At 37.8% G+C, this 26,879-nt stretch overlaps 1 protein-coding gene across 1 annotated transcript; it reads left to right on the top strand.

Moving 5' to 3' along the window:
* The first annotated feature begins 23,130 nt into the window (after positions 1-23,130).
* On the top strand, positions 23,131-24,631 carry Rrp45 (exosome complex component Rrp45). The gene is made up of 2 exons (XM_065220890.1): positions 23,131-23,277; positions 23,342-24,631. Exons 1-2 carry the CDS (start codon positions 23,212-23,214, stop codon positions 24,590-24,592), a joined length of 1,317 nt encoding a protein of 438 aa, XP_065076962.1. The 5' UTR covers positions 23,131-23,211; the 3' UTR covers positions 24,593-24,631.
* Positions 24,632-26,879: the final 2,248 nt, after the last annotated feature.

Below are 26,879 nucleotides of genomic sequence, written 5' to 3'. Positions count from 1 at the left end.
AAAGGCGAAATAACGTGCCTATGGTTACTTGGGTCGTTACATTACCTCGGTTAAAAAACGGGTACGTAAAAGAAGAAATATTTGAGTTTTAGAAAAGACGCATTGATTGGAGATGCATATCAAATACTTCTCAAAAGCAGTTGTTGCCGTCGTCGGTGAGGTCATTACCGGGATCGCCTCATAGTAACAAAACATTGAACGGAAATTTAATCTTAATAAAAAAAACCCGAATTTATCCACCTATGGTGTGATCAGACCCTTCTTACTTATTCAAGTTTATTTATTTTATTGTCATTATCAGTGACCAAGCCCCCCACCCCCGTGTCATCCAGTGACGCTACACCACTGCCTGGGGGTACCCGGAATATATCCGGGTGTAGTCTATTTGGTGAGGCTACCAATCACCTTATCATCGTATTTTAATGTGATTTAATGGGTTTTAATTCAATTCATATTCAAGCAACTTCCCCGGGGTACCCGGAACATGTCCAAGTGTGTCCAATGTGGTCTGGAACACTTAACACGACTTGCATTGATCTTATTTTTGAATTCTGTAGTAATTTGATGTGTCGCATGATGGTTTTGATACGTTTTCCGTTCACCGGATCTTATTCCGGCCATATCTCCGGAACCGGTTCACCGATTCCAAAACCGTTCAATAGCGTTCAATGAGACCCCAAGACCTATCATTTGGCGCCGAGTTTGTCCAAATCGGTTGAGCGCTTGCTGAGAAACGTGAGCGCATTCATTTCGTTACATACACACACACATACACACATACACACGTACACACACACACAGACATGTTCCGATCTTGTCGAGCTGAGTCGAATGGTATATGACACTCGGCCCTCCGGGCCTCGGATCGATAGTCGGTTTTTCAAGTGATATCTATACCCTTCTTTGTAAGAAGGGTAAAATGTAATATAAGGAGCTCGGTGGCCTAGTAGCGATCAATTTTGCTTACTGACCAGAAGACCGTTGGTTCAAACCCAAGCGCCTTCGCGCTATTGAATCGTTAGGACATCAATTCAGCTTATCGTTTACCAAACCGAATCCTGCTGCAATCCCAACTCTTTTATCCAACATCCCAGCGATTTCTTGTGGAAGTGCAGAGGTGTTCTCGGCTTTCATTGAAGCGAGTATTACGTCAACATATTCCTACCCATTCCTTTCTTGACCAGTATTCGGACGTGGCCGGCGCTGGTATTGCCTAATTTTAGATCACCAGTATTTACACATTGAGGATGAATGCTAGTCCCAAGCAACGTCTATTGGTTCTCTGTGTAATTACAGCTGATCTAGAAACAACAGAGTTGCATCTTCGGGCAGTCAATCATGCTCATGTTCCTAAACGAAAAAGTGCACGATTTTTAGTCTATGACGAAGATGTCGATTATGTTGTAAGGATAATGTCACTGTGTTACACAGCATAAAGAATAAACGTTGTAAATGAAATCAAAACATTATTTCGATCGAAATCACCTCACGTAAAACCAAAAAGGTGCCGTCCATGAAAAATGTTACATTATAAATAATCCACTACACCACTCTTATTAATTATACCTAGCTACTAATTTAATGAAATCTCTACCAACCCCTTGAACAAAATATCTGTTTACGTATGATTTACTATTCCGGAACCCATAACTTCAAAAAGTAGAACTGATTTCCAATATAATCTATAGCATGTGTATGCATTAACAAAAAGAATAATGCTTTTTCGTACCACTAACCACACTTTATTAACATTTTTTTTCATAATTTAAAGCAATCTAGACAAGTTTACACGAAATAAACATAAGTTTTTCTATTCTCCTTCAAAATGAAACTTGTTGTGCTCAAATAGGTTCAACATTAAATGAGTAACAGTAGTTTAAGTTGGCCAGATTATCAAAATCAGCTGAACCAGCAACGTTTAAAGTGCTGTCAAAAATCTAAACCATATCCAATAATCACGAAATTTTGAGAAAACGTTATATGATGTGGGAAAAACTTAGGAAAAATATAAAATAATAAAAATAAAACCCTTATTTTTATGGGCCACTGTGCGCCGTGGCAACCGTGGATATGCAGTCCATTCTCTGTGTGCAAAATTCGGTGAATCAATGATTGATCAGTGAATCATTGATTCACCGAAATTCGCACACTGAGAACGGACTGCTAATCCAAACTATTCATATGGTTCTTTGTGCAACTGTGAAGTAGCAACTACGAAATGTATGGTCGTCAATGCTCATACTCATGAAAAAAATGTAGACCATTATTAAAGCAGGGATGTTAGTTGGAAAATCATCGAGATAAGGTGAGTTGACTGTGTGTGGTAGTGTTGTTCTTCTGGCAAATTAGGGTCCTTTTCCGGTGCCTCCACTGGCCCTGCGGAACAGTGTCCCTCTTTCAGCGCCTTCACCGAGTTTCAATTTTATTTGTTAAGCCCAGAACAACGTTTATGTTTTTCTTGTTCTATTTTAAACTTGATATATAAACAAATACCGTTTAAATATTCATCAGATATGAGTAGAAGGATTAAAGAAAAGAAACAATAATTCATTTTGCAGAGATTCATTTTCGAATTTCATTCAAAGATGTGATTCAAGTGTTATTTTATATTTATTTTTTCATAACAGACGCTCCAATAAATACATAAGAATGAATAGATAAGATTCATTAGGATAGAAACCCTACAACATACCGTGCGAGTAGTAACTATGCAATGCCAACTAAATTCTCTAACAATACGATGAAAAACAGATAGAAAATTATTTCAATGCCATCGTGCTGTTTTTTTGGAGTTGGCTTTGCAAGCTAATCAAGAAGAAAAAAAGAAATTTCAATGGAAAATGTGGGTGTGAAGTTTTCTATTTCTTTGCTCGAACATATATTTGTGACCACATTTCAGACATACACGACAATGCTCTACACAAGAAAATGGACACCTTTCGGTTTGGGATCATTTCCACGACAGTATGCTCGAATGGTAGTCATTGCTCTGGCTGATTTTATATTCTATTTGCTAAAAATACCGAACGTGCCGCCGTCGGATGTGCTATTCATGCCTGAACAATATCTGGTCCGAGTATAATTGGCCAATTGTACTTGCGCTCCCATCGACCGGCCAGGAGCAGCAGCTAGATTTTTGGTGCTGTCGTTCGAGGTTTCTGTGAAAAATTTGTTTGGATGAGAGGCCATTGGATTTCACACGATTTGTTTCTAGCAGTAGAATAATTTTCTGGCACGCACGCATCGCTTCAGTTTCGTCCGTGTGGGTGTCTGGTTCGAAGACGACATCTAAAAATACCGATAAGATAATAAAGTTTGGTTGTGTGTGCCAGGGAATTTGGCTCAGCGTTATATGCCATGACAGAGATGGCTGGATTCATACATATATGAAGATTCAAATTTGATTCAACGTTTAGAAAATTACATCAATAAAAAAAATACGCTCAAAGTTAAATAATTTTACATACACCAAATGAGTAAAACCTTTCATTCATCAGTAATGGCTCCACTTGCGACAGAAAAAATATTTATCATGATAATTTACAGCTGAACCACTCGATGGGTCGACAACAATTAAATGAGAAATGCTGGTAGGGTCGCTAAAAGTAAACATTTAAAAATTCACATTTAAAGTTTATCTACACGCAGAAAAAATATTTTAAACGTAATAATATTTGACGTAAAATCAATAAAAATTTCATTTTGTTTTGGCTGCAAACAGAAATCATTATTGTTTCAACAATCCAGTATTTTTGTTTGTTAAATAAAAAAGAAAATCTTTTCGAACTCACAAAAGCTTTCATGGTTTTGACGTAAGATGTCAAATTTGATTATGTTTGTTTTTAAAAGAGATTTTTTGTTAATTCAATCGTATTTATTTTATTAAGCCTGAAAATATACACAGTAGAAATAAAAATATGTTTATTGATTCAATAATAATTTGCGATTATTTATTGTTTTGTTTTCTTTTTGTAACAAACAGAATTGCAATTGAATTTAAAAAAAACACATTTCTGAGGTATAAAATTTCTGATCACGCCGTCCTTCGGAAGGGAAGTAAAGCCGTTGGTCCCCGGTTCATGAGTTGATAGGTCGATAGGTAGGGTCCAGGTGTGGGAGCTACCTTCGGGCTTGGCGTCGGGAGCATTAGTACTCAGTAGGAAAACAAGATCGACGAAAAAAAAAAATCAAGAAAAAATAAGAAAAACTGTTTATATTTAGCAACTGCAGTATACTTACTAACCTCAAGTCTCAAGAGTTTCGGAAATCTTGCACTTATTTCCCGAAATTTACAGTTAAAAACAATATTTACGTGGAACGCGGAAAAGAGCTGAATCAAACGAGAACAGTTTTGTGTTATTGTTTATTTTTTTTGTCCGGGTGAAAACGAGGGAATGGTTGGTAGTTATTTTTGCATTCATGGCCTGGGGAATGTACCCAACAAATAAATGCTAAATTAAAATTAAGTATTGTTGGCTTAATAAAAGAATATTGTTATTTTTACAATAGTGGCTTATTAAAACAAATATAATCTTATTTTGAATTTATTTGAAAAAAAATAATATCGAAACAATAAAATGCAATATAATTTCAACCGGAATTGTTTGTTGATATAAAACTAAAGTTTTTTTTTGGTTCAATGCAAACAATTTTCTGTCCGTGTAAGTGTACAGTGTACATATCTTAAACAATCAAGTGTTAATATTATCCTTAGTTCCGCTCTGAGATGTCCCAAACTAATTTAAGAAGCATTTTTCACCTGGTTTCTAATACCCTGTTCACACTACAGCGTATATCGCATATTATGGACTACCCAAGTAGCCCACTAATGCAAAAAGTGCTATATGATGCTGAAATACAACTGATTAAAAATTTAAAGCCGTGTAACAGCCTTATATTTCAGATGAGTTTGACTAACGGGTGTTCAATATAAAATAAGAATTTTTCAGTCATATAGGGTTAACTACCCCATTTTCGGCCTATTAAGCACAACCCGCACTTAGTCTTTCTTAATCTAGCGCAGTTTAGCACCAAACGGAATGTTATTATTACTGATGGCTTCCAAATTTATTTACCTTTCCGTATGTACCGTAAGATTTGATAAAGAGAAACCAATCGTTGAGATATTGTCAAAAGTCTAACGCTGCTTCTTGACGCCAAACTCGGCCTACGGATTCTAAACTCGGCCTAACGCATTGAAACGCCATTGAAACGCCAATGAATTCACTTCGGCCTATCGGATGAAGATAAAAATTGATTCGGTCGGAGTGCTTTTTTTGTTTTTGGGAATAATGGGTGCAAACTTTCATACCACGCGTTCTCATTGACTTCGTTCGGTAGCTTATTAACTAAAGTATCGTACCAAACGCATAATTGACTTGTTAACTCTGAAATCATGGATTTATTTGAAGTTTTCTGCTCGATAGGCCCAAAATGGGCGATTAGGCTGAAGTAGTTCTCTACCCTAGTGAGCAAAAAAAATTTTTTTTTTCAACGAATTCAGTATTTTTTTTATTAAAAACATAATGTTTATTCTTCAAGAAAAAGTCAATGAATATTGGAGAAGGGGCCCTGGTAAGTCGTGTGACGCAACTTATTCGCGATGCTCTCACAAGAGCGCTGGACGGCACTGAAATCATTCTCATTTTTTATTGAACACCCGTTATTGTCGGCAGTCTCTTTTTCTTCGGCAACCTTTTCATTGAACTGCGTGTTAACCAGCTGTTCTATTATTGGCAACTCGAAGTCAGCCGCATTTTGTTATTTTATTTAAATAAAAATGTGACACGATCGCTTAGTTGTAAAAATATAATCAGATTGAAGCTGAAAGGCTAAGGAATCATTTAACTACATTCAGAGATGTGTTTTGATGGGAAAATATAGAGAAATTAATGTTTAAATTTTGGTAGCTAAAAACAGTCAATGGCTACCGAAGCCGACATTTACCCCATATAAATTGCACAAATATTTCCGATTCCTTCAGTAAGCATACTTTATGCTTAGTGAAGGAATCGGAAATAAGAAACGGAACATCGTCAATTGCGATTATTTTGGATTTGAGCAGTTCGACGCCATTGGAGATGAAATATTCTAAGACTAAAAACCTCCCTAATAAAGTTTTAAAAAAATAATATAAATTAAAAAGTTCCACACCAAATGACGAATCGAACTGATGCGACCTTCTCCGATTTGCATGAAACTTTGCATAATTGTTTGTTATGATCAATCATTCACATTTGAGCTATCGGCCATTTTTGACAGTGTATTCGATATTCCTCCACAAATCATGGCATGAAAACATCACCCTCAATCGAAATGATAAGTTGTAAAAAAAATGCTTTTCAGGAAAAATACACACTTTGTCTCAGAAGTCATTTCGATTGGAAGTGACGTTTTCGTGCTATGATTTGTTGAAAATTTTCAAATACGTCATTTTGAAGTTTTTTGTGCGATTCAAGATGGTCTAATTTTAGCTCAAATGTAAATGATTGACCAAAACAAGAAATTATCAAAATTTCTTGCAAATCCGGGAAGGTCGAGCCTGAAACCAATTATTTAATTCTATTTGGCCTGGAAATGCTTATTTAGACTGAACTTAGGCTTCGTGCACACATTTCGTAACTCATGAAAGGGGACCGGACGGGGTTCGATCTTGCGTTAATTATTGTTACATAGGAGGAGGGGAAGGTAATGGGAAATGTTACGTAATAGATTGACCATACTAAAAACATTTAAAACTCTTATTTGCGTTCAGTAATTTGTGTTCATGCCCTAACTATATAAAACTGACGTGGAGTCTGACCAACAATCAATACGAAACTAACGATTTTAAATTGGCTCACTACTTGACTAGCCTATTGGTCCCAAGCAAATCGACTAACGTACCCCATTCTAGTATAAATTCCAGTACTACACTATGTTTGTTTTGATTCGCTATGAAAGTTTAATAGATAAAATGAGGGGCTCGTGAATTTTCCTATGTTTCGAGGGGTGCATCGATTAGCTTGGGACCGAAGAGAGTACCAGAGCTGTGCCAAAAAGTTGAGAACGTTTCTTCGCGACCTTCTGGTCTTAGAGTTACCTCTATGGTCTGACTGCCGGTATAGGAGACATAGGAGGAATATGTGGAAGCGACTTGTGGATTTTGCAATACTGGTAATTGCGGGAAACCTTCTTCACCACGGGATATCATAGGACTGACGAATCTCAAAGACAGCCGTCTCCATGTTGCCATGCCGATATGTGCGACGATACCAATCAATAAGTAGCAGAGTGACTGGGTAGGTTCCTTAGGTAGTATAACTGGATTGCTGTCCTAATTCGACTGTTCTGACGTATTACGTCTTGATCGTCAATCAAAGAACAATACTGGTATAGCACGCTGGATTTCTCTATCTTTTGTTCCTCTGACGGTAGAGTTACATTTTTAGTCAGAGTGAGTAATTCGTCCGTGTACGAATGATGTTGTACCATTTTCAGAATTGTCATCATTGCTGCTTGTAGTTCATCCTATTGCGGGTTTCCAGAGTATTTTTAATGATTTGGTCTGGTGTTGTTTACAAAACGATTCACATAAACCATCATTCTGAGCAACTTTTCCTAGCGAAGGGTTCTGCCTTTGCCTTGTCACAAGAGAGCATTGTGAAATAAGAACGTGGAATTCGAACATCTGAAATTCACTCGATCATTTTTACCCATTCTCGCTAAAACTGCTAGGCAGCATAATTGGATAAGTTCCTTACCGTGGATTAAGAACGGTGCTGCTGACCGTCTGTCGGATGAGGGCACGAACTTCACCGAGTGTCCATTGCGAGGCTGCTGCTTATTACCGGTCGGATGGACTCTAGGATCGGCAATAGATTGGGCGGGTTTTTGGAATCACACTAAGCGATCGCAACGACAGTTCATTTTCCGCGACATTTTGATTCTGTTGACACTGGCGTTTTAAACCATCGTTTTCATCACGGGAAATCTTCAGTACTGGCTCTAGCTGCTGGATCTGAGAGGCTGCTAGTGGTTTCATTCCGCTGACCGCGCCTTCTTCCTGTTCTAGATTACACGTACCCATTCATCCACTTTTTTGAGGCCGGCTGACACGATTCTTGATTGTGCTTGTCTCACAATTATACTAATGCAAAAATGGTACAGGCATCGAAAGCTCTCAATTAATAACTGTGAAAGTGCATCTAGAACACTAAGTTGAGACCATGCAATAAGCTAATATGCGATAAGCCATAAGCTTGAAATGCGAAGATGAAGGTGATCCAGGCATAGTGGCTCAAAATTGGCCAAATGTATGGCTCGATTGAAGGATCGACAAGAACTGAAAAAAAGTTAATTGTGGAGCTAGATCTGCAGACAAGATTCCTGGATGAACAGCAAAAGACTGTTAGAAGCGAAAGTTTCTCTTTCATTTTACTCAAGCTACTTTTTCATTTTACATTTGTATATTTGTGACGTCACAATGGAGGGTACTTTCATGCTTTATTTTCGGACCGGAGTCCATGTTTACGCTGGTGATGATACTGTTGGTGATGCTGATTAGGGTTGGTCGTGCTGGCGATGATAACGGTGGTTGACCATGATGGATGACAATTGTAGCGGTGGTGTGATGGTGAAGGTGGTGGTGGCGGACGGCAGCAGCCGGATAATTTAGCCACACGGGCGAAAGAGGTTACCCGAAGATGACGATGATGATAGCTGGGAACTAGATTCAACCCGCTAACACTAGCGTTGAACAAGCGATGGCTTTGGTTACGGTGGATCTACGATGTCGGACGGGTAGTTTTAATGATGGCAGATGTGGCTTTTGGGGGCGGTCACTGTCTCTCCATGTGGCAATAATCACAATGGCGGCCTTCCTAAACGTCGGAAACACCCTGCCTCTTCCCGGACCACGGAGCACCACCGTTCCACTTACCGGACGCTTTCCTGTCAGATTAGACCGCAAAATAAAAGAAAAAGGTTCTTTGGACCTAACAACCAGCATTAGTTACCCTGTGACGTCACTATTTTACACCGGCATAGTTTTCACAATTTTACAAACTAAATTACCTTTTTCTTCTAGTTTCCTTCTTCTGTAGGTTCACCTGAGAGGGGTTGGTTCAAAAGTTTTACTTGTCTTCTTATTTCTTCTACACTCCTTTACAGTTCTATTTACAATAGTTGCACTGCCTACTAAACAAAAAAGAGACAAGCACTGAAATTAACAACTTTTCACCATGAGGTTATTTAATTGATGAATCTACGCGAAACTGCACCAGTGCATGCGACACCTAGGTTTGATAACCAAAACCACACAAGTTATGATGTACTAAAAATATTCCATACGATTTGACAGGTAGCAAAACGTCATTATCATTTTCACAACATTTCCATCTGCTGGTCGACCGTAACGTAGATTCATCAATTCACTACCTCTGAATTACTGCAACACACGCGCGCACTTCTATTCCGTTCTAGCAACAATCAATACGAAACTATCGATTTTAAATTGGCTCACTACTTGACTAGCCTATTGGTCCCAAGCAAATCGATTAACGTACCCCATTCTAGTCGAAATTCTAGTACTACACAATGTTTGTTTTGATTTGCTATGAAAATTTGACAGATAAAATGAGGGGTTCGTGGATTTTCCTACATTTCGAGGGGTGCATCGATTAGCTTGGGACCGAAGATAGTACCAACAATCAATACGAAACTAACGATTTTAAATTGGCTCACTACTTGACTAGCCTATTGGTCCCAAGCAAACGATTAACGTATCCCATTCTAGTCGAAATTTTAGTACTACACTATGTTTGTTTTGATTCACTATGAAAGTTTGACAGATAAAATGAGGGGTTAGTGGATTTTCCTATGTTTCGAGGGGTGAATCGATTAGCTTGGGACCGAAGATAGTACCAGAGCTGAGCCAAAAAGTTGAGCAGGTTTCTTCGGGACCTTCTAGTCTTAGAGTTACCTCTATGATAGTACCAACAATCAATAAGAAACTAACGATTTTAAATTGGCTCACTACTTGACTAGCCTATTGGTCCCAAACAAATCGATTAAAGTACCCCATTCTAGTATACATTCCAGTACTACACTATGTTTGTTTTGATTCACTATTAAAGTTTGACAGATAAAATGAGGGGTTCGTGGATTTTCCAATGTTTCGAGGGGTGCATCGATTAGCTTGGGACCGAAGAGAGTACCAGAGCTGAGCCAAAAAGTTGAGCTCGTTTCTTCGGGACCTTTTGGTCTTAGAGTTACCTCTATGATAGTACCAGAGCGAGCCAAAAAGTTGAGCACGTTTCTTCGGGACCTACTAGTCTTAGAGTTACCTCTATGGTTCTAGGATAAGTTGGAAAAAGATCTTTTCCGGGTAGAAGCTGAACTATATATACCAATTTTAAAATCATGTCCTTAATCTAGAACATTCCACTTGACATTTATGTTTTGTGTTGTGAAAAACCTTGCTCTCAAAACCTTACACGATATCTGTTGATGAGCTCAGGTACTAATAGCAACAATCAATACGAAACTAACGATTTTAAATTGGCTCACTACTTGACTAGCCTATTGGTCCCAAGCAAATCGATTAACGTGCCCTATTCTAGTCAAAATTCTAGTACTACACAATGTTTGTTTTGATTCGCTATGAAAGTTTGACAGATACAATTAGGGGTTATTGGATTTTCCTATGTTTTGAGGGGGAATCGATTAGCTAGGGACCGAAGATAGTACCAGAGCTGAGCCAAAAAGTTAAGCACGTTTCTTCGGGACCTACTAGTCTTAGAGTTACTTTTTAACTTTTAAACTTTTTATACGATTTGCGTGCTTTTTGCTTCCTGTTTTTAATATTTCTTGTGAATACCACACAGGATATTTGGTGTTGTTCACTATTCTCTTTAGACTTTTAGGAACGAATACTTCAACTATATTGTATAAGTTGATATAAAATATGTCAACAGCCTTGTCCATGTCGTTTTTTATGTTTTAAAAGGTTTTCCCAATTTATGTTATTCAGTCTGTTGTGAAATTCAGGAACAATTGCATTTTTAAAATCATAAACTAATTCAAAATCAACAACGCGTGATGTGAGCGATGTGAGTCTGTGAACACTGAGCGAGCGTTCAATAGCCGTATGGAATTTTTCATTCTTCCATAATGAAACTGCTGCTTCTACAATACAACAATATTCTGTACAATTAGTAAACATAAAATCCAAATAGGAATTGAGCTGGTTACGAACATGGTTAATTTGATGAAGTCCTAATTGGCTGCTGTTATCAAAGATGAATTGCAAAGTATCGTTTTCACCTACAATTGGTAACAGCAGAGAATCATTATCACTATCCTGTATAAAATTAACAGTATTCTGGTTAAAATATCCATAAATATGAATTTTGGTTCTTGGATCTTCTCTTTGAATTTTCAGTTCTGCAGTAGTGAAAAACTTTTCGTAAGCTGGTAGACAGAAGCGAAAAGATGTTCTTCGCCGTTTATTAAAATTTTAACCCACACATCTTCAAATTCTTTTTGTTTTTCACTAACAATTTGTTCAGCTTGAAATGTAGCATTCACAGCAATAAGTACACCACCACCTGATTTTTACCTGATTATGATGATCCGCTTATTTTATTTTGAATTTCATTTATTTTATACGCACTACGCATACGGTTAAAATTTTGGCAATAGACTGTAGTTTCACTTAAAAAAGAGCTACTTGACAAACTAGCGACATGGTCACTTACGTCGTGCTGGTCTGGGGGTGAAGATGCTGCATACTGTCCGAAATCCCTCAAGTTATGTGAGATGCCATGATCTTCGGGCTCAGTTGTGTTGTCATATTCTACCTCAGGTGAGTGCGTAAGTTGCGGCGAAAACACGCATGTCTACATGTGCACGGCTGACAGGATGTAGAGGAAGTATTGTGGGTACGGGTTTATAGTTTCCCTTTTTCCAAACTGCATCGTAGGTTGATAATTAATCGGTGGTCTGTTGAAGACATTTTTTGCTGCTGAAAGAAGTCGATCAGGTGGAAGAAACGGGGGTTGCTATGATTTCTGATGTGGAACTGATAGAAACTGTTGTTTTTGTTATTGCTGGTAATGTTATCCTGGTCGTTATGTCGAATGATGCTCCGGTCGCTGAAAAAGTTGCTGTGATTGGTACTGTAACGGTTATATGAATTCATGTTTCGATTATTACGAGGATTTAAACTGTTGCTGTGTATGTTGTTCCTTGAGTTAGAATAATTTCGTGCTGTATTTTGTTTTCTTTGTCTTCTAGCTTTTTCAGCATGTTCAGAATGTAAATAACTAACTCAAATCTGCATCTCTTATGCATGATTGACCAGTTAGTTGAAGTTGGTGTTGGTAGCATATTTATATTGCACGTGTGCAGGTAAATAGGTTTATAATTCAAATTAATAACAGTGTAGAAGTATCTTTACAAGCAATCAAAGTTTAAAGTTATTTAAAATGAAGTTTAAACAAAATATCATTGGTGTCATTTCGCATCGTTTCATAAGTGAAAACACATACGACCTTTTCAAAAATAAGTCTTGAGTTAAAATGGTCTCGTGATCTGTGGAAAAATCATAATCTCCCATACTGAAGACATGCTGAAAGTTTCATCAAAATCGGAGGGGCTTGTGCCAAGTCGTTTGCTCATTTGACAGAGAATTGCTCCATTGAGAAGTGCATATGAACATCCATGCGTATAATCAAAACTTTCTGATGAGGTAGATTATGAAATATTACTGTCACAATTTTCCAAACTCTCGGTCGGCAAGGCTATACTTAGCAACGAGCGAAAAAGTTTTTTCCGCATGCTTTTGCGTGCTGAAAAGTAACTTTTGCGCACGCTTATTTTAGTTAGGAAAAGTAGGCCGTTATGTTACTTTACTGCGTGATGAAAAAAATAGGTATTATGCGGAATTGCAAAAAATGTGATATGCAACTCGTTGAAAATTTAGATTTTTTTCAACACAACTCAGCAAACCTCGTTGGATAAACTACGACTCATGCTGAAAAAAACTTCGTTTTGCAACTTCATCCATAAATAGCTATTTTGGTACACAGTACTGAAAAGTGTCACTTTTCGACACGGTTTTCAATAATATAATCTTAATTATCTACACACATTGCTGAAAAGTTCTACTTTTCGATGCTCTTGTGAGTGCAAAAAATATTGTATGTAACTCGTTGCAAAATTCTTTTGTTTTTAGCGCTAAAATTTACAACTCGTGCTGAAAATATTTTTCTCAGATAAAAATTCTGAATTTTAATAGTGATGTAAACATTCATTCACGTAAACTTGTATTTCATTTCACGCAACCGAGCAACTTGTAAAAAATGTTGTTTCCAACAATGGGCTTTTGTATACAATATTTGCTACATTGCATGAAATGTCTCAGAACCATTTATGTGCATCATACCCAAAAGAAATTGACACTACTTTTTCGAACTGTGTTTGTCATTTCAATTAGATGAGCGGTTCTCGAATACGCTATTTTGAAAGATTGATTAAACATGACCGAACTCCAGCACTAATTTCGTTCATTATTCAATTATGCGAAATATTATGGAATTCTTAAAATATAAAATTTGTTGATTTTTTCGCTTTGGCCTAGAACTGTTCATTTGAGTGATATTCAATGGCCGGGTGTAAACATTTTTCTCCTATAACTTTGCTAAAGATCACATTTTGGTTGAACGTCAAGAAAATTAGTTATGAATAGGGTAAGTGAGCCAGTTATGGCACAATAAGATATACGCCAAGATATCAGTTTTGGCATTACCTAATTAAATCACATATAAGCCGTAACTGGTACATACCAAAACTGGAGAAAATTTTAGTTAGTGCCATAACTGGTGTACTTCCTCTAGATTAGTGGTTTATAACCTCTTCAGTTCCAGCCCTCCTGCCCCTCTTCCAAAAATTCTAGATTAATTTGTTTCGAGGCCGATTGCTTTCTGATATGATTAGTCGACAATAGTAGCTTGGATTGCTAAGCTCAATTCTACACACCAAGTACACCAATGATACATGCTGAGCAGTTGATGAAGTATGTTAGAAGAACATCATCTTCGTAATCAATTAATCACTAATTATCCTGACGCTCAATTAAAACGTGGTATTCTTCCAACTTATAGCTGAGTAAAACTCCTATAACTACAGATAGCAAGTTTACACGTAAACCATTATGACGAAAGGTTAGAGAACAATAAGTTAACTTTTCCCATATAAACTTCGAGGAGCCAGTGCAGTATGAGATCGCAGCCAAATGAGCTCAAATTTTGGGAGAATGATCAGGACCTGATTTTGAATCGATTGAGCTGGGTCGAGCAAAAGCGATATTCTGCTTAATGTCACTGGAACCATCCTAACTGTTCATGGTCGGGAGTTGTCCAGATACCCCGTGGACAGTTTTTGAAATATTTCAGATTTGCTGTAGCATTTAGTTCTCTCCAAATGCATTTCAATAAATATAAAATTCTCTCCCCTCACTTAGGATACTTATGAATGAGATTGACATAGTCAATTCACAGACAAACAGACGTAACTCTTTGAAAAAGTTTTTCTTGAAAACATAGTATCTCAAAACATAGGACCTCAGTAGCGACATCTTTCAGGCTTCTCGCGGAAAACAAGCTTGCTCTCTAACTCGCAAACAATATTGCATAAAAGTTCTATAGAATGTATAGAAACGTCAAAGTGATCCGATGCCAGCGCTGCGGCGAGTAGTTCGCGGAACTGATAATATTCAAATCAACCGTTAAATGCGTGTACGAAGATACACAATGAAGAGTTACGTCTGTTTGTCTGTGGTCAATTGTTTGGTTTACTGGCATACGTTAGTTTTCACCTAATTCGTGGAACCTCAATCCTAAATAAGCTACCCTTGTACAAATTATCCTTGGAAGGAACACCTTTACATCTTTTTATATAGCTTTTCAATCATCTATTTGAAAATCATATTCCTTAAAACTAAATCTCATAACTTGAATATTTTACTACCTATTGCAAATTGCAAATGTGTAAAAAAACAAAAAGATTTTTCAGAATACACACGCACCTTCCACCCATGCAGTACATTCACACAGAAAACGAATTTATTTCTGTAAAAGTTTTTGGCTAGCGGAGATGTGCTGGCTGTATGTACATACTATTTTTAAATTTAGAATCGCTCGTTTTCTTAGTCACCATGAAGGAATGAACTCTTCCCTCCACACGGCACACACCATGCGTTCGTCGATATTTGTCTACCCACGTCAGCTCGATATTCAACTGTAAGTTGGGTGGAAAAAGAAATCAAATTTTCAACTTTTTCTATCGAATGTTTACAGTTGCGACCAACTCCCGTATACTAGCATCAGTGAAGTTTTTTTTTTTTCAAATCCATTTATCCGGATGGATGCCATTGAAGCGTTCAGTTTTCACTATTTGTCAACCGATGTTAAAATTCGATTGCATTTGCATTTAACATCTAGCACACACTAGTTCATCAAATTTGCAATTTCTAGGTTGTTTAGTAATTTGTAGCCCGAGCGTGTGTCAAATTTCCGTTGCAAAGAAAATTGAGGGAGAAAACGAGGGTAACAAGTGGGTGTCGTTTGTTTATTGAGTCCGTGAGCGAATACTGCTATGTAGCGCGTAGGGAGTGTGGTTTCCAGAAATTGCGAGGATTTATTTTTAGCCGGATTTACATTTGGTCGTGAGATGGGCAATTGTTTGTGGGAATCTATTTTATAGTAGCTAAATTAAATGAATATTTAAAATATTTCCCTAATTACATTATTTTGGGTTCACCAATATATATTTCTACGCTTAAAATGTCCACGGATGATTGGTAAACAAAAAAATCGTCGTGCGGCTGTATGGATCTAAAGAATGGGCTTCTTCATTTTTTGTTAGAACAACGTGTCATCTGGGCAATACAAATGGATATTGTTGGTTGTAATGAAAAACTGGAAAAAAATACTTTCCTTCGTAATTTATGCATGAGTCCAATATTAGCGACACTTAGACCGACATTCGGGACATTAACCATATTTGTTACTGTTATGGATTTCCTTGTTATTTTACACAAGCAAAACAAATGACATGAACATCAAATGTTAATGGGGATATCTCACATTCTCCGTATATGTTTCTTAAAATATAGGTAATGGCCATCCTTTAAATGGACTGTAGCGTACAAGCGTTTTTCCAGAATTAATATTTTCGAAAAAATATTCACGAGATGATTTTTAGCCCGTAATCAAATATATCATATTAACAATATGATCCATTCATGCCTTTTCCAAATGTTGCAATGGCGACCCGCAAAATATTGCTTCACGCACCATCTAGCGTTGAAAAAGGTCAGCAACAATCATTCAATTACAATCGAGGGGTGCGAATATAGCACTTATTACAAAAGTAAGAGTCAAATTATTTTCATTAATTACATTGAGTATATTACTTTAAAATGTGTCTGACATGTCACTGTTGTCATCAAATAAAATAAAATGCTGAAATACATTCATTTGAAATATTAAACAAATTTTCATTTGATTTGCCCCTCGTGACGATAAACAAATACATTGGTAGCCTTTTTGGCCACAGAGGTGCTTGCATCGCTAATAATTCGGTTCGCCAGCTAAGCGAAAGAGTGGATCATATTGTTAATATAATATATTTGCCGTAATGCATATAGAGAAACGAGCGTTACTCGAAAATTTAGCTATCATGAACATTACTAAATTATTTAAAAATCTTCTGCTGACCACATTACAGACTCTTACATTTTTGAGTTTGGTGCACTGGAAGAAATATCGCTACTTAACTTTTTTCCTGAATTAAAAATTCAAAAAAAAATGAGCCTCATTATGTTATTCTCGGAGGAAATAATAGTTAGTTACACACTTAGAAAAAATCATGTAAATTTAGGTGTTCTGAGAGTGACATATACGAGCGTCAATTTTGACATAAACTTGAGTTATAATAGACGCGAAATATAGCCGTATTTTATGTTAAAAGTTAGATGACAGCAATGTTTAAAATAAAAATCAAATTAGGTTTTTTTTAAATATTCGTGTTGAAAATACTAAAATACACGTGGGCAATACGAGAAAACGAGCCAAAAAACCATACCACCGAAAAGCCCTACCCCCTTAGAAAAATTCCGGGATCATCTAAAACCCCTGATGCCCCAGTTTTTCGGCCAGAAAATCAGCTGAATAATCAGCAAGAACATGCTCCCATGTTCACGTTTTCTGGTATTGTGGATAGCTTCTTCAGTATAGGGTCATTCCACGCCAAGTGTCCCAGGCACATGAAATTGACCTCTTCCGATTTGGACCAAATTTGGATTTGGACAAAAAACCAAACCCCTCGGTCCAAGGGAGCATTTTCTATTTTTCGTGATTTTCATGAAAGCACTACTTTCTTTTATCAATATCTTCGAAAAAATAAACCTACAATTTACATAATAAAATGTTTCTTTGAGAAAATTAGACAAGAAATCTAAATATCTATGTTTGTACACACTTAATCTAGCTCGGTAAAATCTCCAACAGCCGATTACCTCGGCATTTACTTCTGCTGATATCTCTGCAAAATGTCTATCTGTTAGCTGAGCTCGGCAATTGTTTTACCAAATCTAAGCAAAATAAATTGCAGAACTACTCGGCTGTTGAAGTCTCGGCGAAAAAATTTACAGTGTACAGTGTTGCCAAATATTTTATATTTGCGTTTATAAACTTAAAACGGAGTTTTCTCAGATTGAGTATAAATAGATTTCCATTCTGACAGTATCATCATAGAAGTAACTCTAAGACTAGAAGGTCCCGAAATAACGTACTCATCTTTTTGGCTCAGCTCTGGTACTCTCTTCGGTCCCAAGCTAATCGATTCACCCCTAGAAACATAGGAAAATCAAATAATCCCTCATTTTTTCTGTCAAACTTTCATAGCAAATCAAAACAAACATTGTGTAGTAGTAGAATTTGACTAGAATGGGGTACGTCAATCGTTTGCTTGGGACCAATAGGCTTGTCAAGTAGTGAGCCAATTTAAAATCGTTAGTATCGTATTAATTGTTGGTATCATCGTGTTCCCCACCCTCTTTTACATAAGAATCACTTATTCTACACGCTTAGTTTTTTTTACCGAGCTCGGCTGTGCAAATCTCGACAAAAAAGTTTTACTGAGATCTCAGCAAACATTTCATTTGTTTTCTGAGATTCAGCTAAAACGCTGTCCAGACTGAAGAGTTATAACATGTTATAACGGTTGTCAAATAATTGCAACACAGAAACCACCATCAAGATAGCGCTATAACATGTTATAACTCTGTAGTCTGTACGTACATTATCCGAGACTCAGCTGAGATCTCAGCGAAACTTTTTTTGTCGTGATTTGCACAGCCGAGCTCGTTAGAAAAAAAACTAAATATCCATTAGTACCGTTCTACAGCTAAGCGAAACAATTTTCTAGAATTTGTTCAATTCAGAGTTGTTACAGTTTGTATTGGCCATCAAAAGCAACAGCAAACGCACCGAGAAACGTTAAATCTTGCGAGTTATTAACAAAAGAGAAAATCGACGAAGAGTTATTAACAAAAGAGAAAATCGACGACGCCACCTACATTTCGATATAGATCTACTAGAAGGAGGACAGTTTCTAAATTCCCCAAGTAAAACAAACGATTTTCGGGGCAAATCGGTCCATAAAGAAAAACTAATAATTTCCCGTTTAAACTTTTGCATGATTCGCGTAAGAAGACGTGTTTTCAAACTAACTGCTATTATTTTGGTATGGATCGGCGATGTTTTCATGGAAAATAGTTCATAACAAGTTTGCACTCACATGAGAGGTTATCTCCTAAGCAGGTGCATTTTCCAGAAAATGGTTAATATGTGTGATTCACAAAGTGATTCACACTAAGAATCAGGTGGAAATTTTTTTTTGTCCTTTATTTAAGAGATTTTTAGCCACAGGCTAGTTCATCTCTTGTGGAAATTAAATGAATTTACTTACGAAAGATTGTATCACAGACAAACATAACGCCACTAAAAACATTCGACGGAAAACGCAACAGAGCCTCATTTATTCAACATGCACCAATGGCCAGGTTTCGAGCTAGGGAGGGGCGAAAAAAAATACTATGGAAAATTTGGCCGAATTCCATTTCACCGAAAGCCTTTATGTTGCTGAGTTTATGGGGAGGGAGTGCCCCCCCCCCCTCCTGCCCATCTCTAGCTACGTCTATGACACGCACCATACTATAAATTAGTGCTAGATGAATTCAATGACAAATCATCTTTTTTTTCCCTTTGGTTTGTTTTTTTCCGTCGATCTTGTTTTCCGTGCTGAGCACCAATGCTACCGACGTGCCAAAAAGGCAGCTCCCACACCTGGACCCTACCTATCGACCCATCAACTCATGAACCGGGGACCAACGGCTTTACTTCCCATCCGAAGAAAGGCGTGATCAGAGATGTTATGCCTCAGAACATCCCGGCGGCGCCGACTGGGATTGAACCCAGGCCTGCTGGGGTGAGAGGTAATCACGCTTACCACTACACCACCGGCGCCGTTGAACAAATCATCTTTATTTTGAGTAATTCAGCAATTTACTTCTGTTTACATCATATTTGCAATGGATATATCTGAAAGTTTATCTGGAAAAGTCAAAGATGCACATCGGTTTGATCGGAAAACGTTTTCCTCTTCAATTAGAAGATTATTTTGGAAGGATTTTACGCAGGCTTGATGAAAATTATGATTTAATGCCTATTTTCACGAATTGTATATGCGGCCTGTCAACATCTAAGAGGAAGAGGAGACAACTGGCATATTTTGTTTGTGACGTGTTCTTCTTCTCTCGCGGAAACGACCGTGCAAAAACTTTTTCATTATTGGCGACGCAGTCGACTGTCAAAATACAAGAAAATAGATTCCCTGTTGTAAAAATTCTCGCGTGTCTATACGTTCCATCGACCAATCAGGCGCTGGTTCACGTTTGACAGAAAATTGATTCATAAAAGTCTCCTTATTATCCTCTTCCTCTTAGGTCAACTTTACCATCATCAAGCAGTTGCGACATTTGCGTTGAGTTTTTGTAGCAATCTCCCACTACCTGTCAAATTTTCTTTTGGGAATAGTCCCCAAAAAATTATTTTCCGTTTTCTTTTCAGATGCGTACCAGGCTTAAAACTACGAAATTTTTGAAACTTGTAATTAGAAATGGCATTATTTATTATTAGAGAAATAATTCGACAGTGAGCATGCATAAGGGCGTACACGAGATGATAGATCGTCGATTTTCTCTTTTGTTAATTACTCGCTAGAATTAACGTTTCTCGTTACGTTTGCTGTTGGTTTTGATAGCCAATACAACCTGTTACAGCTCTGCACTCAAAAATATTACAAATCGAATATAGATTAAATTGTATGCATTTTATGGTTTTTCAAAATTTATACATTGGTAAGATTAAAATTTTCGTCAAAATTATACTAAGTCCGAATAACGGAGTGGAATTCGATCAGTGTTTACTAAAATGATGGGAAAAAGAATATCTGGGTTCTCTTCGGAGCTTCGTGCTGGTGAAGAGCTTCATCCCGGCGGATTACTACCAACAATCAATACGAAACTAACGATTTTAAATTGGCTCACCACTTTAGTAGCCTATTGGTCCCAAGCAAACGATTAACGTACCCTATTCTAGTTGAAATTCTATTACTACACTATGTTTGTTTTGATTCGCTATGAAAGTTTGACAGATAGCATCAGGGGTGTGTGAATTCATGCAGAACATGCAGGGGTGAGTGAAATAGCTTGGGACTGCTTGGGACCGTTGTTCTGGTACTGAGTGAGCCAAAAATAATAATGATTTTCTTCGGGACCCAGTGGTCTTAGAGTTACCTCTATGTTACTACCAACAATCAATATGAAACTAACAATTTTAAATTGGCTCACCACTTTAGTAGCCTATTGGTCCCAAGCAAACGATTAACGTACCCTATTCTAGTCGAAATTCTAGTACTACGCAATGTTTGTTTTGATTCGCTATGAAAGTTTGACAGATAAAATGAGGGGTTATTGGTTTTTCCTATGTTTCGAGGGGTGATTCGACAAGCTTGGGACCGAAGATAGTACCAGAGGTGAGCCAAAAAGTTGAGCACGTTTCTTCGGGACCTACTTGTCTTAGAGTTACCTCTATGTTACTACTGCGCCTGTGATCTGCTGGGCAGCTAGCATGCGTGAGCACGAGTTCATCATAATGAACATCGAAATTGTAAGTATTTTTTAAATAATGTTCATAAAAATAAAATTATTAAAAACCCCTCCTGAGACAATTTTAATTTTAATTTGAAAACAATAATATTTACCATAAATAAAATAAAGAAGCGAAACATACATTCTCTCGAATAGACCGTATCTATTCATTGTAAGTATATTTCGATTTTATACTATGGCACGCATAAACCATTTTTATACTAAGTTTGCATTCTCTCATTTTATACCGACCTTTGCGTCGGTACGGAGAGTTGCGATTTAGCGTCACTTTTATACTATTTAGATTTCAATATTTTTTGAGTGTATATTCGGTTTGTAATATTTTTGAGTGTATGCTCACTGTCGAATCATTTCTCTACACGCACGTTCTATTTTACTCAAAATAGGCTAACTTCTACTCAGTTTCGTAATTTCATGCATGCCACATCCAAGGAGAAGGAAGGTTAGAGGCTAGAGGATGGAGATGGCAAATGGTTTTCGACTAAACCGAGCTACCGATACACCTCAAACCGTTGAACCGTTTCGTGTGCTTTAATTAACTGATGGCTGTAGGGCGGATATATCTCTCTAATTTGGTAGTCATTATTTGGAATACAACCAAATAAGAGTGAGATCCGTCCTACAGCCATCGATTAATTTCTTGGAACAAGTCCATCCCATCGCCAATCAACAAGCACAATGGTATGCCTCTCAATGGATTCCGTGTAGATAGATCAAATTCCCTTCCATTTCAGGAGTACCAATTCCCAGTCTGCGAGAGGGTTTTACCAAGATGTTCTTCAATCCAGAAAGTGGACATATTAAAATAACTTTGCATTGTCATGATAAATATTATTACGTGTTTATTTTTGAATAAACATCGTTAGATATATTTATGTTCCTAAAATTGTATTAAATGATAAACTCAATAACTCATTTTCAAAAATTATAATTTTATTAGAACTGAGTATCATTTACTCAGTTTTGCTTATTTTACCAAATACAGAACTGAGTAGACGTTACTCTAAATTTGACAAATACATTCATTACTCAAAAGTGAGTAACTATGGGTTTACTCACTTTATAGTAGTTCCACCACCGACGAACCGACGTGACAGCTCATACAAGCAACACTCATTGCCCAAGACACCATATTTAAAATACGTGAAACACTACCGCGTCATATCATGAGCAAGGACACGAACCCACGTAGAATTTATATTGCCATGGTTTGCGTCTCACCTCGCTTGACAGATCTGATTGACCGTTTGAAAGTTCGGATCGCTTGTTAGACAAATCGAATTGTGGACAAACGAAATGCTCCTGTCGGGTCGTCGGTGGTTCCACTTTTAACGAAAGTGAGTGGATTTTTACTTACTTTTGAGTAAAATTGAACGAGCGTGTAAGCTTTTTTCGTTGTCTCGGACTCTCGGTATAAACAATTAGTTCCATAAATCACAACCAGATAGCGTTTAAGCAATGCGCAGGCCCATATTCCTCGATGGTTACACCATTTCACGCTATTTTAAAACTTCCCAAATTAGGGTAGAATCCACCCAGATCGATAAATACTGAACCTACCCAAAAAAAGGGGAAAACTGTGTTGGGAGTGAAAAGTTGACATCGAAATGAATGTGATCGACGTTGTTCATTTTTCAACTTGTCATTCTCAACATAGTTTACCCATTTTTCGGAAGGTTCAGTTTTAACCAATCTGATTGGATTTTACTCAAATTTGGAGAGTTTTAGATTAGCGTGCATACAATAGGTGTATTTTTCTCGGTGTAATGTGCTGATACCTCATCATTTGAAAATAAAATCATTTAATGTCAAAATCCACGCGCGGTGCGAGCAATGTGTTAAAATTTAATGTAAACAAAAATATGCGGTGGATGGTTCAGTAGTTTTAATTTCTGGATATTTTTTTACAAAAACATACAAACTTATTAACCACCATGAAGGAGCGTATGATATCAAATAATGAGAAAGGTTTTGTGCAAAAAGCCTTGCTGGAATCGACGGTAAAAACAAATTCTGATACATATTAAGAACATGGTTTGTAATTACCAATTTTCTGAATTCCAGCGAGTTGACGGTCGATCTCTAGACGAATTTCGTAAACTACGCATCAACTTCGGAGCCGAGTGGGGCAGCGTCCATGTATCTTTGGGAGAAACACGAGTGCTAGCCCAGGTCAGCTGCGAGGTAGTAGCTCCTAGAGCTACCCGTCCAAATGAAGGAACACTGTTCATCAACGTGGAACTAGGTTCTATGGCTGCTCCTCACTTCGAATCAGGGCGCCAATCGGATGCTGGTGTGCAACTGAATAGGATTTTAGAACGGGCCATCAAGGATTCTGGTTGTGTGGATCTAGAATCTCTTTGTTTGGTTGCTGATGAAAAGGTTTGGAATCTGCGCGTGGACATAAACGTTCTCAATCATGAAGGTAATGTCATCGATTGTGCTTCAATGGCTGCACTGACCGCGCTGGCTCATTTCAAGCGTCCTGATGTTAGTCTTAATGGAGAGGAGGTTATTATCCATACGATGTATGAAAGGGATCCGATTCCTATCGGTATCAATCATTTTCCTATTTGTGTCAGCTATGGAATTTTCAACAAGGGTAAGTTGGCTGTCGCCGATCCAACTTACCTGGAGGAACGAGTAGCCGAAGCGAAAATTGTTTTTGGGATGAATTCCTACGGTGAATTATGTGGCATACATTTGGGAGGAATTACCCTAACAAGCTCAGATCTATTACTGCGAACTGCCACTAAAGCAGCTAAACGGGCAAAAACTATTGTTCAGAAAATCAAAGATGTCATTCAAGAAGATGCAGAGAAACGCAAGAAAAATATTCCGATAGGATTTAGCGAGTGCATCCGGCTTAACGAAATCACAGCGCTAGCTCAAGATAGATTGCAAATTCGTTTGAAACGGTTCAAGTTGGACAACAACGACCAGGACGAAGAGGCCGAAGAAGAAGAAGAAGATGTAAATCAGGATGACGAATTAGAAGAGCTGGAACAACAAGATATTGGAGATACAGACGACATCCAAGCAGAAGAAGAACCAATGGACACGGAAGAAACTGTAGTTCCAATAGCTGAAAATTCGGCTATCTTGCTACCAAAAGCTACCAATGAGAAGGATCAATGGATTCCTGAGGATCCAATGGAACTTGAAGCACCGCAGGATAAGAAATCTGCCAAAAAGAAGAAAAATAAGAAGAAGAAGAAGTCAAAGGAAGCGATGGCTAGGATGAATGACGTTGAAGTATCAAGCAGCAGCGAGGAAGAGACTGTGATGATCACTTCCGAAGACATCAACCGATAAACTAACAAGAGGACGGGCAATAAAATGTAAGTTATTCTATTTTTTGCTGTAATTTATTGATCCGAAATTAATCCAAGAAGCTATGGTGGTGCTTCTCATATTAAATTAATATCGAAAATAACGAAATTTTCGTCTACAATATGCTGACGTCTTGTAGTACTATATATAATAATAGATTTGGTTGAAACATTGGTACTTTTCTTTGCTTATTTTCTGTCGGTATCTGTTCCTCCACTCAAGTGCCAATCACTTACGCCAAGGAGGCGACAGTTTTTTCGCCTCAGAAAATTCCAACGACTTCAGTTGGGATATGGGGTAAGAAATGTTGTCATGTTTACCACTCAACCACCGGCGCCGTCAAAACCTGGTACGTTTTCAATTTGGAAAAAGGCGTTATTTACAATATTTACCAAGGGCACCGTAATTCCTCACTACGCCTCTGTATGGAATTAGGTTGATTCCAAATGCTTTGATTTTCCTCATGTTCAAGCAGAGTTTATATTCACCCATCGTACAACAGAAAGTTTGCATTTTCATCGCAAGGCTTAAACCTTATTTTGGCCAGTGTAAAGCAAAAAAAGTTTTCAGAATACCTACTTACAACGATCTTTCAGCACTAGTAAAAATTTCGAGTAAATTATCAGATTTGTTTAAGATGTTTGGATGTCTTCGATATTTGAAGTACAGTAATGGTCTGATTTTGTCAGCACCTCCGCGCATCAGACTATTATCTTGCAATAATTTCGTATAACCGTAATTCCAAATATTTCTAATTTATCTTCAAGATGGATGTTTAAGGTATACTTTGGTGCTATAATGCCAATGGAAAAGCGCAGAGTTTCGCAGAACATGAGCAAAGATTTTCAAAAAAAGGGCTGACAAAATTGGACCATTGCTATATTTATAATTGTTTCTATTCTTAACTTTCTAGTATTTTTTTTATATTATGCTCTAAATTATTTGATAATGCACGTATACCGCCGTTTTACGAATAAATATATCATGTTCTATGCAATCCGTATCGACCGCAGATCCACCAACCCATTTCAGAATGCCTGGTAATTCTCGTCCATTCCGATGTCACTTTCACATACAATAAGCCCCGCAAGCATTTGGATAATGGTAAATAGCTCCGGTTTGTCCACACATGGTAATCTAAAAATCCTTTCGATCCTACTTTTTAATAACCGAACACGTGTGCGTGGAGGGCCGCTTGTGAACACATACCTATGGTCAGGCACCCACTGGTGTGGCGGCGGTATAACATCATACAACATGTCAACGACGTTATGACACTACCCCGAATCTACTTAACTTGATTACCAAATGCTTATTAATTAATACGGGGGGTCTTCCAACCGACTCACTATGGCGAGTATCCAATGAGACTTGATATGGTCAATTATTGCCTGATGTATCTGTGATTTCCAGGGAGAGCAGTCGTTCGATCCCTTGCCGGAAGCAGGACGTCATGATCTTCTACCAAAGCCGGTGGAATGAATTCTGATGTTGAAGAGTACCGCTAGCCGTATCCGATTGTTGCTACGATGTAATTGTCCTGTGCGATTATCGAACGCTTTCCAGTCAAGCCTTCGGTGCTGACTACGAGGTCTTTCGTTGCGATCGGAATCCTAACAACAGCCGTAATCTACTGTTGGAGGTGTCCTTGTAGCTGTCCGTGGCGGTTTGGAGGCAAAGGCCATCGAGAACGAAACATGGAACTATGTGGAGCAGGTTTGGACAGCCTGGGTGATCGCACACTATTTCCATGCGCTCTGTACATTCCACCTGATCGAGTCCGGGACATGAACCCATCGATACTCACTGTCGGTCAGTTTTCACAGTTATCGAAAGTGCCACTCCAGTTGATGAGATATTCATTTTTGGTGACTTCAATCTGCCAGGCGTTTCGTGGAGTCCATCTCATAGCGGATTCCTGTACCCAGATCCTGATAGCTCTACATTTCACGCAGGAGTTATTAGCCTTCTCAACAACTACAGCACAGTGACGCTTTCTCAAATTAACTATGTAGTTAACAAAAATGATCGTAGTTTGGACCTCTGCTTCGTGAGCACACAGGACAGGGCTCCATTAATTTCCTCGGCTTCTTGTGCACTAACTAAGCTAGTTCCACATCACCCTCCTCTAATTGTCACTGTTTAGGATAAAACTCGTGCGTGATTTCGACAATTATCCTGCTACGGTTTCTTATGACTTCCGTAAAGCTGACCACCGTAGCATCATAGATGTATTGTCTAGCATGGTATGGGAGAACATCTAGAGATC

Source organism: Ochlerotatus camptorhynchus, unplaced genomic scaffold, assembly GCF_037179485.1.
Source record: "Ochlerotatus camptorhynchus isolate MF236.1 unplaced genomic scaffold, CSIRO-AGI_Acam_v1.1 ptg000136l, whole genome shotgun sequence".
NCBI lineage: Eukaryota > Metazoa > Arthropoda > Insecta > Diptera > Culicidae > Ochlerotatus > Ochlerotatus camptorhynchus.
Note: the sequence above shows the minus strand (reverse complement) of the source record. Positions and strands in the feature narration are given on the sequence as shown.

What these genes read in the sequence shown, in the direction of transcription:
- Rrp45 (XM_065220890.1), top strand. Translation starts at nt 23,212, where the DNA reads ATGAAGGAGCGTATGATATCAAATAATGAGAAAGGTTTTGTGCAAAAA. An exon ending in AAGCCTTGCTGGAATCGACG is followed by an intron (nt 23,278 to 23,341) that starts GTAAAAACAAAT and finishes TCTGAATTCCAG; the next exon opens with CGAGTTGACGGTCGATCTCT.